Source organism: Vanessa tameamea, chromosome 23 (assembly GCF_037043105.1).
Source record: "Vanessa tameamea isolate UH-Manoa-2023 chromosome 23, ilVanTame1 primary haplotype, whole genome shotgun sequence".
Lineage (NCBI taxonomy): Eukaryota > Metazoa > Arthropoda > Insecta > Lepidoptera > Nymphalidae > Vanessa > Vanessa tameamea.
The window spans coordinates 2,964,885-2,980,312 of record NC_087331.1 but is presented as its reverse complement, the minus strand read 5'-3'; the positions used below and the strand labels follow the sequence as shown (position 1 = coordinate 2,980,312).

The 15,428-nt window shown below is 33.0% G+C and overlaps 2 protein-coding genes across 6 annotated transcripts in view; one reads left to right on the top strand and one right to left on the bottom strand.

Annotated features, from left to right (window-relative positions):
- Positions 1-15,428, bottom strand: part of LOC113397704 (YY1-associated factor 2) — a 318,077-nt gene that overhangs the window by 78,508 nt on the left and 224,141 nt on the right. The gene's annotated exons all lie outside the window — the stretch shown is intronic.
- Positions 1-15,428, top strand: part of Mctp (Multiple C2 domain and transmembrane region protein) — a 177,896-nt gene that overhangs the window by 70,042 nt on the left and 92,426 nt on the right. For all 5 annotated transcript variants that reach the window (XR_003368844.2, XM_026636117.2, XM_026636116.2 and 2 more), the window contains exons 3-4: positions 7,442-7,599; positions 11,732-11,879. Coding sequence is in view for 4 of the 5 variants with exons in the window: in XM_026636117.2 (XP_026491902.1) it covers positions 7,442-7,599; positions 11,732-11,879 (306 nt within the window). In the remaining variant the exon portion in view is untranslated. The remainder of the gene's footprint in view (positions 1-7,441; positions 7,600-11,731; positions 11,880-15,428) is intronic.

The following is a 15,428-nucleotide window of genomic DNA, read 5'->3' as shown; positions in this document are numbered from 1 at the left end:
GTCGCTTCTCTACAAAGTTACACGCGCCCCATACTTATTTTATAATCTGAGTGGTATGGTAATGTGTTTACGTTTTATGCATTTGAATGCTTAAATATACAAGGCGTGCATTAAAAATTATTTTCTGCATCCGGTCATACAGAGCGCTTACGGGTTATTCTGTAATATGTTGTATTCTGTAGTCTGTGCGACGACGGCGAAAACTACTAGTATTTAATGTACCCACACAATCTTAACATACACAACACATTCGCACATAGATCATATATATATATATATATACTGTGAATATTATTTTGAAAATAAAGTCCATAATGTTTTGAAATGCTATTAAACATTATTCAGTTTATTGAAGATCTCATGTTGAGAATGCCTAGTTAGAGTTTTTGAACCATCCATATGCTTGTATTTTTTACTGCCTCTTTAGTCTAGTGACTAATAGGGCCGCAGATCCTGAGTTCCAGGGTCCAAACCTCAAGTCGGGTTGATAGATAGATATTGAGTTTTTCTAACTGAAAGTCTGACAGTTGGAAGAGTGTACACTTCCGTACTTCGGAAAGCGCGCCAGATCTCTTTTCAGCCATGTTGGATTTGCTATCCAATAGGATTATAAGAATGAAGGAATAGAGATTTGCATATTTGTTAACGCACACATTTGTGAACTATAATATGTTCTGCGAGGCTGGTCTCTGGAAATCGGTCAACGGAACAAATGAATAGTTTCAGTGATAAATAAATTTAAATCAAAATATGAAGGATATCCAAGTAAGCTCGAAAAGTAGTTTTAAATCATCGTATGTATTTCAATCAATTTAAAAATTGGGAATGAAGATCCTACCAAAGGGAATATGAAAAATTATTGTATTTTTTTCTATTTATTTACATCATAGATATATTTATTAAATACAATTTGATATTCATACTTATCGTCTTTTATTTCTTGTTGATGGTCTTATTGTAAAAAATCATTCGAACTTTAAATAATATAAGATTAAAACGCTACTGGATTTAATATATTCTTAATTTAAGTTGTTCTTTTTCCCAACTTAATTTATTGGAAGGCTACTTAATAAATAATCATCTTATAATTATCAAATAACATAGTAATATTATTGTCTAGTAGAGTACCCTCATTTGTAAAATGTATATCTCTATTGGTTATCCGCATATCATGTATCTCGCTTCCGCCGGTATCAAAAGAAAGAGATGAAGTGTCCGATCATATATTCAATCCGTGTTCCAAACGGTACATTTCATGCCTGCGTTAACCGTGAGTCTGGAATATTTCAATATTTGATGTAAAAAACGAAAACGTTGAACTGAATGGTACGTTTTTTTTTTTTGGGAAAACTATTCAAGTTTTAATTGGAGTGCTAACGTTTATATGTATATAAATAAAAAAAAACGTTTCAAAATAAAACGTTTCGGACACAAGATACTTTTCCTTCCTCGCGTGTATTGAATTATGCGCGTTACGCGTCGTTTAAATTTGGAAAATAATACATTTTTTTCATTTAAAACATCTAGGCAGATAAATGTCATGTAAGAAATATTAATCATTATTTTAACCGTCAATACGTCACCAACCATGGGAACTAACATGTTATGTCACACTGGCTCACTCCTCCTTCGGAGGACAGCGCAAACGGATCAGCACAATACTAAAAATACAAATTGAGATATAAATTTGAATTTTGATAGAAAATTGTATCAGACATTAAGGTAACGAATAAAAATATTATCGCAGTGTTTCTGTCAGACTAATATTGCTGTGTTTTTCAAATCAAATCAAATTAAAATATAATTTATTCAAATAGGCTTTTACAAGCGCTTCTGAATCGTCATTTAACAAAATATATTAAGTGAAGCTATCTATATGGATATAACTTGTTACCTCATTACACTAATGCAATTTCACATTGACATATTTTGGGACGTGGATAAGGACACAGGCATTACAGGATTTCCGGGAATAAATCAAAGAGGGAACAGCTTTTATACATATTCAATAATTTTTATATATTATTATGAATGAGGTTTATTTTTAAAAATATTTTAGTAACTACGTCTCTTAGTAGTCTAGTGATGGTAGTCACCATTACCTATAAATACTGCCACTGGAAGAAGCAATAACTGCTCCTTAAACTGTCAGTGCACTGACAGTTATAAAATCTAAAACAGATCTCTGAAGACTGTGACAGAATGACTTAAGGTAGTAACAGCCTCTAAACGTTTGTTGGGTTAAAGCCTCTCCTTTTGAGGAGAATTCTTGCAGCTTATTCCAACAGGCTGCTGATGTTCATCAACGATTATCAATGCGTGTTGGTAGACTATGTAGTATCTATATTAAAAAAAAATACACGAAAAATCCATTAAATATGCAACGCTAAAAATATATGAAGGCTAACAAATAAAGGTTATGCTACGTTTGTAGAGAGCCGCTTAAATTTAGACTTAAAGCATCTCTTAAAATCGACCCGTTCGGAGTGTCATAACGACATTATTAGGGTTTCTTTTTTATTGCGGAATCCTATAAAATGATACGGTTGACCCAATTTTCTTGATACTCCTTTTACTTTAAAAAATCACAATGTATGAAATTTGCATGGTTCTTATATTAAAAAAAAACGTTATACATAATTTTTGCGGCACAAGTAACGAGCTGTTAAACATTTTCAAATTCGACAGATACATTGTATATACGATGTATTGGAAACGTCAATTTTTTTAAATACTTGAACGCTCTTAAGGATCACCTGATGATAAGTGGCCACAATCGCCCGTAGAATTAGGCGGCAAAAGTAATGTTAACCATTTCTTTCATACAGCTACCAATCTTGGGAACTAAAATGTCATGACCCTAGTACCTGTAGTCACACTGACTCGACCTTCAAACCGAAACACAACAGCAAAGTATTTGCTGTTTTTCGGTAAAATATGACACATTACGTAATGCTGAAGAATCTTTTTTACTGGGACACTTATGAATAACAACTCATAAATAATTTTATCATGTGCATGCAAAACAAATCGGTTATTGAATCGAGTAACCAGATATAAGACCTGTAGCTGACCTGTAGCTGATCGAATCTAAGGACAAACTATAAAAGGTTAAAGTCCCTGATGTCCTGCTGACCGATTTCGAGCACTATTGTCCGTTCTCAACAAAGGTTAAAGACTAGCTAACTGTGCAAGGTTATAACGTACAAGTGCGTTAATACAACAACTCGGCAGGACAACTTTTACGCCTACTCATTTCTTAAAGGTCGGTAACGCACCTGTAAGCCTTCTAGTATTGCTGATATCCATTGTCGGTGGAAGTCACTTTTCATCAGGTTAGCTGCCCGTTCTTTTGCTATCTATGCATAAAATAGAAGAGAATTCCAGCGCAAGGTTCAAGCGTACGTTACGAAACACAGGAGCATGAGGTTTATGTTTTTATCACAACCACTAACACTTAAATCCCAATAAATCTTATTGACACGAGTTCTCACCGAATTCGAACTCAGAATCTCAGATCTGTAGCCTTATAAGCTAGCCACTAAACCAAAGAGGCTATAACAATAAAATCCCTATTCAAATATATAGATTGAATATATTAAATATTTAGAAACGGTAAAAGCACTTTGTATTTTTATTTTATCATAACTCGAATTGTAAAATAAACTTTATGCTTATTATCTTTGAAAATGATAAATTGCCGGTGCATTTCATACTGAAATTGGTCATTAGCGGCGTGAAAAGTTTTAAAGAAAGAATAAACTATTTTATTTAACTGCGATCAACATTTTCCATTCTTTTGATAAATAAGCTTAACAAATAGTTTAATACAATATTGAACTTAGTGTATTTTAATCGATAAATTGCTAATTAATGTTTGTTGTTTTTTTTTGGTACACCAATATATTTATTTTGTTAATAAGATATATAGAAATATATTGATTGAAATGTATTAACTGATTGTAAAATGGCCAACCGACCTAAACCTAGACTGCCTATAGACCTTGAAAAAAATATTAACCATTCCTTATGTTATGTCCCTTGAGCCCGTAATTATACTGGCTCACTCTCCCTTCAAACCAGAATCAAAGTTAAAGTCAAAAATCTTTATTCAATATAGAAGTACACTAGCAATTGATAGTCAAAAATCTACCACCATTTCGGAAATAAGTACCTCGGATCTGATAAGAACTGGCGAAAGAAACTCAGCGGGATTTTTTTTAAATGTCATATTTTAGAATTGTTTTTTTCATACAATACAACAATACTAATTATTGCTGTCTTTCCATCGAGTAAATAGCAAAATTAATCAAAAACAAGTACATCAGCTTATTTTAAGTTTATTTTCAACAAAGAAGAAAAGTTTCAAGATTCCTTCGTGTCTTTTCAACAACGGCCGTTCGTATAAATATAAATAAACTTTACTTTATGTTTATTTATTACTACTCGCTAATGTTGCTTCGTTACTTTTGAAGTTGAAGAAATGAATAATTAATGCTAAATTAGTTAAAAACAAAATGCATACATTTTACTTGAGTTTGAATTGAATGTAAAAAACAATTTAAACTAGTATTGAAGATTAATAGGTATTCAACCGAAATAGAAAGAAAATCAAAGTTATAGCGTACTATTGTCCCAATACTGGGCTAAGACCTCTTTTGAGGACTTTCGCTTAGAGACTATTTTACTACAAAATCAAAATCTTCGGTTGATATTCATTCATTTTCTACAATAAAAAAAAAATTCGAAATTTATATTTATCTCCAAACGTAAGACCAATTATAGAATGTGAAAACGGGGACTTTAGCTAGTCGTATCAATAAGGGCGGATAAAGGATTGATTCTATATAAGAAGAGTTTGAGTATTACCACAGAGGGGTTCCGAAGGGTCGCTGTATGTTCAATTTAATATCGTTTCAGGTTTTTGTAAAGAGTAGACGCGTCACCCGTCAAAAGCTTTGATAAATTGATTTGATTTTATTCGGGTAAACGATAAGTAGTGAACTTGGATTTTAAGATTCTTTATTTATAAAAAAATATATTTTTTACTAGCTGTGCCCGCGACTTCGAGCGCGTTTGAATTTAACAAAAAAGTTATTGTTGTAGCCTAAGTTACTCCTTCTTACATCAGCCAGTGAAAGTCACGTCAAAATCTATCCAGCAGTTCCAGAGATTAGCCGGAACAAACAGACGGACAGATATACAAAAATTGTAAAAAAAAATATTTTGGTATATGTACCGTGTAAACATACATATTTATTTAGTAAAAAGCTGTTATTTTAATATTACAAACAGACACTCCAATTTTATTACATGTATAAATTAATCTTTTTGGCAAATGGGTATGCTGATGTTAAGCGGTCACAACCGCACGCACATTGAAGCTGACAGAAATATTAATCATTCTTACATCGCCAATGCGCCACAAACCTTCGGAGCTAAGATGTTGTGTTCCTTCTGCTTGTAATTATACGGGCTTACTCAGCTTTCATATCGGACACAACAATACCAAGTATGGCTGATTGACGGCAGAATACTTGATGAGTGGGTGGAACAAACCCAGTCGAGCTTGCTCTAAGCCCTACCACCAAGTGTGAAAAGAGATATTTATATGCGTGTGATGCAACCATCCGCATTGGAGCAGCGTGGTGGAATATGCTCCAAACCTTCTCCTCAAAGGGAGAGGAGGCCTTAGCCCAGCAGTGGGAAATTTACAGGCTGCTAATGATGCAACCATCGACAACCATTTGCTGATACAAAATAAATCGATACGAGACCAACTTCAAAACACTCTAAAGACGTTTTTTTACAGTCCACAATGTATTTGTAGACTGATAGTAGTAAGTTGCCAAGTCCCAGGGTTGCGGGATCCACGATTATATAAAGGTATCTTAAATAATGATATCTAATACATAACAAACGTCATTATATACTATGTTGAATTGTAGATATATGTATGTATAAAAAGAGTCTTTATTTACTTAACTTCTATATGTGAGTACGTAACAGAACTACTTCTAAGCGGGTCCAGTTTAGTTTATTTCGATGAAATTTGTGTTTATTTGAATTGATAGGACCTTTAGATAGGATCCGGTAGGTGGCGCTGCGATCGGGAAGTAAATGAATTTCTTATTAAGGCGAGACGCGCAATACGTATCCAAATAAATAAAGTCTGCGGAGATTTAATTATAATTAATTAAAAAAGATGATAGTGTAAGCCTGGATCATTATAAACGAAAAGTTTATCACTCGGGAAATTAATAGGTTTCCCCGAGAAACTGTTATTTCCGTTTATCGTTTTAACGAGGTCATTGACCGATATTACAAATAAAATCGTATTAAATATCTCATAATGTAAAGTGTGATAAGCTTCAAATTATTAAAAACTTATTCATAATTCTGTAATTGACCTTTTTTGTATGCAGTCGAATACCTATTTTCATTAAAATACTAGGGTCGCACGCGTAACTGCGTTTATTGAACAGATTTTTTACTAATTTCGTAACCTATGGTAGGTTTTGTTTTGATTTAATTTCATTGTAAACTGATGACGTCTTTTCGCATGTTTTACATTTGTTTTTTTTTTTTTTAATACAGCCATAACGCCGCTCTCTGCACGGCCAGTAACTTTTTTCCGCTCTCTAAAATTAATTCTTTGTTAAATCGTAACAATTTAGTAAATTGCAATCAAGAATCCTCTTTAATTTTCTGCACATCGGCTGAAGCTCTTCAAAATAGTACCATAACCTTTTTTTATGTGCAGCTATCATCCCATAATCACTGGGACAAAAATCGGCTCACGGTATTAATATATAAGATATTTTCAAATTTAATGAAAGACAATTTCATATATATTTATTTCTTGATACAAACAAAATAAGCAATCATATACGAATATAAATGTCACATCAACGCAATATCAAAATAAAACGTAAATATAATATTATTATCAGCGTTAACCACATGGTATACTTTATTAGACAGTACCGTGATTATACAAATATGTATCAAATATAGGTAGAATATTCGGCTATTAGTTTAGAGATCTCTCCTTATAGTCGGAATGAGGTATAAACCATTCGACGGATATATTATTCGTTGCGAATATAGTAAAAATAAAAGTTTGTTTGTTGAATTGTTTAGTATATCAATTAGCCTCATGGTTTCATCAGTGTTCTTGACTTATACAAATATTGATGATGATTTTTTTTACAGTTTGTCATATTGTGTAATATTTATGGTAAATGCTCAATTAGGTTACCAGTGTTTAAGAGTTCTAGCTAGTGAGGTTGTTCAGTGATTAATTTTCACAATAAATGTGCTCTAATGCAAGTACTATAATTCCAATCAGATTTGTAGTTTCTAAGAAAAGCGCGTTCAACCGTACAGATACTCCAGGTCTATAATGTAATTATAAATAATTAACATTGTTCTATTCCAGAGCGGTCAGAAGCTCTCTCCGGGAGGCTGTCTAAGTCAGCCTCTGAGCTGTCTTGTTCCTCTCCGATACGGACAGCACCGCCACGTGCCCGATCAGCTCACCACCACGCACCGTTATCCGTTGTACATCGGACGCAACATTTTTTTAATAATTTAAAGGTATTTAATTAAAATAAGTATTTTAATTTAATTCACTTCGTACTCTGATGTAAGACTAAGCTCGAAAGTTGCTTTCATTCCTATACGGGTTATTTCTACTGTGAAGAAGGTTTAGAGTTTTTTTCACCACGCAGCTTCATTACGGGGTGATGGATACGTACCAGACTTTCATCTGACACATGTAGGTTTCTATACGACGTACAAATTAATTTAATTAATAGTTCAAGGGTACATAATCAGCCTGTAAATTTCCCACTGCTGGGCTAAGGCCTCCTCTCCCGTTGAGGAGAAGGTATGGAGCATATTCCACCACGCTGCTCCAATGCGGGTTGGTGGAATACACATGTGGCAGAATTTCGTTGAAATTAGACACATGCAGGTTTCCTCACGATGTTTTCCTTCACCGCCGAGGACGACTTGAATTATAAACAAATTAAGCACATGTAAATTCAGTGTTGCCTGCCTGGGTTTGAACCCGAAATCATCGGTTAAGATGCACGCGTTCTAACCACTGGGCCATCTCGGCTCAGTTCAAGGGTATCATGGTATAATTACGAAAGCACACGTTACCTTGATAACGTAAGTAAAACGAAGTACTTCTAGTTAAGGGCTGGCTTGATAGAAGCATAATTACGTATTCTGCGCTCCATAATTTGAGACTAACTAAACGCCTCCTTCCTACCTAGAACACTTATATTATACATTATTTAAGTTTCGCGCATATAAAATTCTATTGTCACAATTCGATAAAGATATTTTTTTAATAATTATTAGTAATGCGCCACCAATCTTGGGAAATAAGATGTTACGTCCCTTGTGCCTGTAGTTACACCGGCTCACTCAACCTTCAAACCGGAACACAACAATACGGAGTACTAGTGAGTTGAGTACTATGAGTGAGTAGTACCTACCCAGACGGGCTTGCACAAAGCCCTACCAGCAAGAAACAGGTAACACCCACTCATCAGATATCCTACTGCCAAACAGCAGAACTCAATATTGCTGTGTTCCGGTTCGTAGGGAGAGTGTACCAGTGTAACTTCAGGCACAAGGGACATAAAAGCTTAGTTCACAAATATGGTAGCGTATTTGCAATGTAAGACACTTACCATCAGGCGGTCAATTTGTTAGTCCTATATCATAAAAATATATATTTGTAATATTCTGAAAAATCACCGCACTGCATCTTTTTTAGGGTTCCGTACCCAAAGGGTAAAAACGGGACCCTATTACCAAGACTTCGCTGTCTATCTGTCACCAGGATGAATCTCAAGAACCGCGATAGCTAGACAGTTGAAATTTTCACGTTGTGTACTTATGTTCCCGCTATAAAACAAAATATAATAAATATTTAAGGTGGGCTTCCATACAATAAACTATTTTTTGGTCGATATCAATTATGGTAACAGGTACGAACTTGAAATATTCACAAAATACTTAATTGTAATAAATATAGTTTTTACTAATAAATAATAAAATTGAAATAAAAAAATAAACAATAATAATAATGGTATAGAACCCTTTGTGCGCGACCGCAACTTGCACTTGGCTGTTTTTTTTTATATAAGATTTATGTAATTATTATAGTTGAGCATTACAATAAGAGTATCCAATTATTTTATATATAAATAATAATATATAAATCTTACCATAGATCTTTTAGTTACAATTTTATTATACACTATAACTTAAACCTTTTAATTGAATACATATTGATTTAATTTAAATAAATATAATAAATATTGGACAATATCACATACATTACTGTGATCCCAATGTAAGTAGCTAAAGCACTTGTGTTATGGAAATCAGAAGTAACGACGGTACCACAAACACCCAGACCCAAGCCAATATAGAAAAGTAATAAACTTTTTCTACATCGACTCGGCCGGGAATCGAACCCGGGACCTTGGAGCGCCGTACCCATGAAAACCGGTGTACACACTACTCGACCACGGAGGTTGATTTGAAGACTACTTTAGAAAGTTCAAATAGAAATTTCATTTAATCAACATGTTTCAGTGATTAATTGATTGAACCAGTTTAACTAGAACCCTCTTCACCAAAACAGTTTACTCGCTTAATTGAACTGTTAGGGTTACTAGAAAACTTGTTTTCAAACTACAAAGCGATTCTTGAATAATTAGAATATTGTTATTCGTTCACAGTTTATTTTCCAAAATATTATTTTCATTTGAAAATTATTATTAACTAATATTATATATTTATTATGTTATAAATGTTGACCGATAGGACTGTCCGTTTGTACTGTATTTTTTTTTAAATTTATATTCATTTAAATATGTAATTGCACTTAAAAAACTAGATTAGTAAAAGTTTCACAAGATGCAACAGGCGGCTTCATCAATAAAGCAACCAAGGCCTCATCGAATAAATTAATAAGGGCAGAGGGCTCTTACTAATTTCAAGTTTGGTAGGGTGTTGCGCAAGCGTCTGGGTATGTGTGTGCTTACCATTTATTATACCTGTGCTTAGTATTGTTGTATACTAATTTGAAGGTTCATCAATCACGCCAGTTTGACTGCAGGTACAAAAGACATAACCTCTCAGTTCGAAAGTTGGTTATACATATCTTATCGGTTATGTAAGAACTGGTTAAACACACGGTACCATTGTCTATGGGTGATGACTTAGGGCATTTGCCTGTCCACCTACCAATGCCATAAAAAAATATATAACAATATGTCTTTTTATATACTCTAATAGTTTTTGCGGAAGACCGAGATTGTGTTTCAGCCAAATAAAGAGTTCATGTCTAAACTTTTCTTATTTCAAGTTTCTTATTTATCCTCCGAGATATATTCGGTATAAAATATATCTGCAAAGATATTAGTTGTTAGAACCTTTACGTCACTCCGATCTTGCATTTAAAATTACAATCGCAATATACAATTAAACAAATATTTTGGACTTTGTAATAACCCTATTCTAAATTTAAATATCAAACAAGGGCTTTCTAAAGCTCACGCTAGCAATGTTTATACTAATATTATAAAGCATAATTTTTTTTTTCCAATTTATGGGCAAAGGTTCAATTACGTAGCGTCACGCTACGGTCGTAGCGTCGTAGGTCGGCGTAGAATATGTAGCGCGGGTGAAATGGCGCAAAGCAGCTATTATTAAATTATATAAATAATATGACTACATAAACAAGGCTAAAAGGTGAAGGGATTAAACTGTTAAGGTTTACTTAATCGGTTAATCCTATTGCGATGCCCTTTTATAAACTTCTTGGATAACGTCTTCTATAATTGGATATTAGGATTAAAGCAACGTATGATAATATGTTAGTATTTAATCTAACTGTTCATAATTTATTCCAGTGCTATTGAGAAATATTTTGTTTTACTATTTCTGGTTTGAAGATTATTCGAGCCAGTGTACTTTCAGTCACAAGGGTCATGTGATAGATTTCGTAGCGCTTTAACGTTGAAAGGATATAGATGGCTTAAATTTATTGAAATGTTATGCATATGGGTAACATTATCTAAATCATTGCCGTCCTAAGCGTGCACGTCCACGTACACGTTCCCTTTAACAGACTTACAGTCGTCAATAATAATCTCTATTCTTAACCCCAGTTATTATGTATATATATTTTAAATACCGTTAGACTGTAATCTATCTCGCGAGATTGTAAGCTGTCGAAATATTGTGAACGTTGATTTAACTCAAAATTAAACTTCAAAATTTTCAATAGTTTAGGATATTTCGGTTAGGTTAGGTTAGAGTTTTTTGTAATTTAACTTTAATTAACTTCGGTAGATTATTATCTAACGGTATTTACAATTTTACGTTGACATATACATACGTAAACAATTTAATTCTATTTTTAAAATAATAATGAGTTATTTAAATAATATTGTTAAGAAATTAATTTTATTAGGAATTTAATTGATACAATTTTATTCATATCTGTGTGCTGTAATCACTATAACATATCCCAAGAGAGGTTTATGTAATACCAGATTGTCTGTTGGTTTACTAGTTTAATATTAATACTTCATAGCAAACTCTTCAGTTTTAAAATAAAGGTATCGACATGATAAAAAATTTGAAAAAAGAATTTAAAAAACTTTCGTTTTTAATGTGAAACATATTTTTTTTCTAGACTCGTTGGCAACGCAGTCGAAGTAGAGAACGCTGTCCAGCAGGCACCATCTTTTCTCTAGCTCCACAAGACAGCAGTGGAACGGAGTATGCAGCAGATCAGAGCTCGGAGCACAGCACACCAGCTAACTCACCAAGACGAAAGAAAGGTATTCTATCTTTTTTGTTTCGTAACGATTAGAATGAAACAGAAATAGTAATAAACAATTATCATACGAATATTATAAAAAACGGTACATTATATTTACTTATGCTTTTCTATGTTACGTTAAAACGACTTATTTAATAAATATAGAATTTTAGTAAATATATGTCAGAACGAATTTGAGTAAGAAAATCGGAAAACACGTAACTTTGGTCATTAACTGATAAACAGAGGCCTAAACACAACAACAGTTTCTAACAACAGAAATGACGAATTTCCATACGGAGATGATTTTTGAAGATACCAATTTTCGAGCTCATTCGTGCTAAACTTCATTCTGTTAGATCAACCGGTTTAGGCTGTGCGCTGTATGTCAGCCAGTCGTTTTAAAATTTTACAAAGTAGGTAAATATTATATATTTTATCAACGCAGTTGGATTATTCATTGAAATTTGCAAACGTTGCCAAAAATATAACAAATGTAAGATATCTTTGTACATAAGATTTATAGATCTCTAAAATGAGTGTAGAAAATTCTACGAAGGCATTTATCATTTTTATATTTCGAAAATTCCATGAAATAAACGATAGATTTCAATTTATCTGTTGCACAGGATGTGTTAGTAATCTTTATCATCACAAATAACATCCGAATATTGGGCAATTTTGATAAGTATGGATAAAAGCCGAGATTGTCCAGTAGCTAGAACGCCTGCATTTTAACCGATGATTACGGGTTCAAACCCAGACATGCAATTTTCATGTGCTTAATTTATATTTATAATTCATCTCGTGCTAGGCGGAGGCGGTGAAGTAAAACATCATGAGGAAACCTGCATGTGTATAATTTCAACGAAATTCTGCCACATGTGTATCTACCAACACGCATTGGACCAGCGTGATGGAATATGCAGCGTGGTAGAATAGTCCAGCAGTGGGAAATTTACAGGCCGCTAATGTAATGTAATCGTAACTACCCAGACGGGCATTGACAAAGACCTGCCACCGAGTAAATATTCACCGACTACCATCAATATGCCGGATTATTATCGATTTATAGTTTTATTTAGCTATTAGTATTTGTTCTACACTATATAGCAATTAACTGGTTGCTGAAGTATGGACGCCGATGTTTAGTTTAAAATTATTATTTTACTAGTCTAAATAATTTTAATATTCTATGAGTATTTTTAGTTGAGTTGATCATGTTATATTTAAGTAGAAGTACCTAAATAGTGCTCAGAACATTCAAATACAGAAGTAAATTTGGTACTAGTGACATTTTGCGCATTTTACATGATTTACATAAAAAATTGTAAGATTTTTACTTTACAAACGCTTGAAAAAGTTTAAAAACAACATGTACTTATATTTATTTTTATTTATAATTTATTTTGTATATTTAGTTTAAAACAGTAAGTGGAAACAAAAATGTATCGAACCGTTCTTGTAAAATTATGTAGTAACGCCATCTAGTGATTTAGCTTGAAACTACAAGAGCTAAATGTTTTCACTTTCCCTCTATAACGTAACTGTTTGTAGTTTATTCGCTGAAGTTATTATCTAAAGCGCCATCTATGGAGCTTAAAGTAAAACTAGATAGTTACTCTACGTCTACGTCTTCAGGACTTGGCAGAATCTCTACGTAGTATAAAACAATGTCGCTTGTCGCTGTCTGTACGCTTAAGTATTTTAAGCTACTCAATGGATTTTATTTCGGCTTCCATCAATAAATAGAGTTAATCAAAATAATAAAGGAAGGATTCTTTACGAATAATACATATAGTAGAGCAAAAGCCTAGAACTTCAATTCAACTTCAACTTTCCTAGCAAGAAAAGCAAAAACTAATTTTCTTTTTATGTTTGTTCTTAAATCTAAAAGTGCATACAGACCTTTATTGTACCCGTGTAAAGCCGGGTCGGATAGGCTAGTGTATGAATAAATTATGACGATTTTGCTACACTTTTATCCAAAATTTGTATCGCTCCTTATGCTCAGCGCTCCCAATAATCACCAATGATACTACCACAATTAAAAAAAATAAAAACAAAATATATTATATCTAATTAGACCCTTACGAGTACTTCTGAATCACACAGTTTTATATAACATAACAATATATGATTCAATATAAATTGAACAACGGTTCAGAATGTATATTTTATCGAGAAGAGTCGGCAAACAATCTCTATATGATATATATATATATATATTAAATATTCTACCGCCAAACAGCAGTACTCAGTATTGTTGTGTTCCGGTTTGAAGGGTGTGTGAGCCAGTGTAACTACAGGCACAAGGGTCATAACATCTTAGTTACCGAGGTTGGTGGCGCATTGGCGATGAACTTGGTTTATATTTCTTACAGCGCCATTGTCTATGGGCGATGGTGACCACTTGCCATCAAGTGGCCCATTTGCTCGTCCGGCAACCTATATCATAAAAAAAATACTATTTAACCCGCATAGAAACCATTGAATGCCATTTTTCATCTTTTATAAAAGTAACGAAATTAAAAATGAAAATTGTTTTCGCGGCTCCTGTAAAAGTGACACGTTAATTTACGACCCAACCCTTGCATGTGTTTAAATTAAATTACGTCATGCCTAAAAATGAAGGCTACATACTAAATAGCAATTATGTTTAATGTCATTAATGTACCATCCTTATCGTGTGACCTAATTTATGGGAGTGGTCGAGGACACACATTAGTATCTCCATCTTATAATTTATTAATATATTAAATTAAATATATTAGTAAACATTCCATCTCATTCTAGTTTAAAGGCCGGCAACGCAGCGGTGGTAGTTACTTTCCATCAGGTGAGCCACTTGCTTGTCACCTTTAGAACTGCTACGGATTACCGTATTTGTATCCAATAATATATTCATATTATATATATTAATATATCTCACATACGTATTAAGTTCATTAAAATAAATGGAGGAATGGAGTATTTAAAGTTACAATAGAATTAGCTTATTATTTTTGTATATAAAAACTCTTTCCAACAAAAAAAAACGACCTGTATTTTTTTTTTGTATTAAAAATGGTTATCAATCTTTACTTACGTAACTCTTTTTGAAAGCATAGGTATATATCCAAATAATTAGTCATAAGTTCAAATAATTAGCGTATGTACAAACGTGTTCTCAGTTTACCGCTACGTATTGTTTAATTTGACAATCAATAAGTAAGTGGAATGCTTCTATATTGAATAATGGAATTTGAGTTTGAGTTTGAGTTTAGAATTTACACCGACAGAACGGCAATAGACGCGTCTGAATAGAGTTCAGACGCACGATCAACGTCTTTACGCGCTTCCCGAGGCACGAGCAAACTTTATCTATTGACTGGACACAACCAGCAATTAACAAGATACCCTGCGTATAGTATAGAAACACATTATAAATATTAAATATTAAATTAATAAAATATTATTTTTTTTATTTTTTACGTACGTAAGTGGTACATTAAATTTAAACTAGTGGGTCGCCTGCAAAACTTCGCCTTTATTCAATAGATTTTTAGGAATTTGAAACCTATGATAG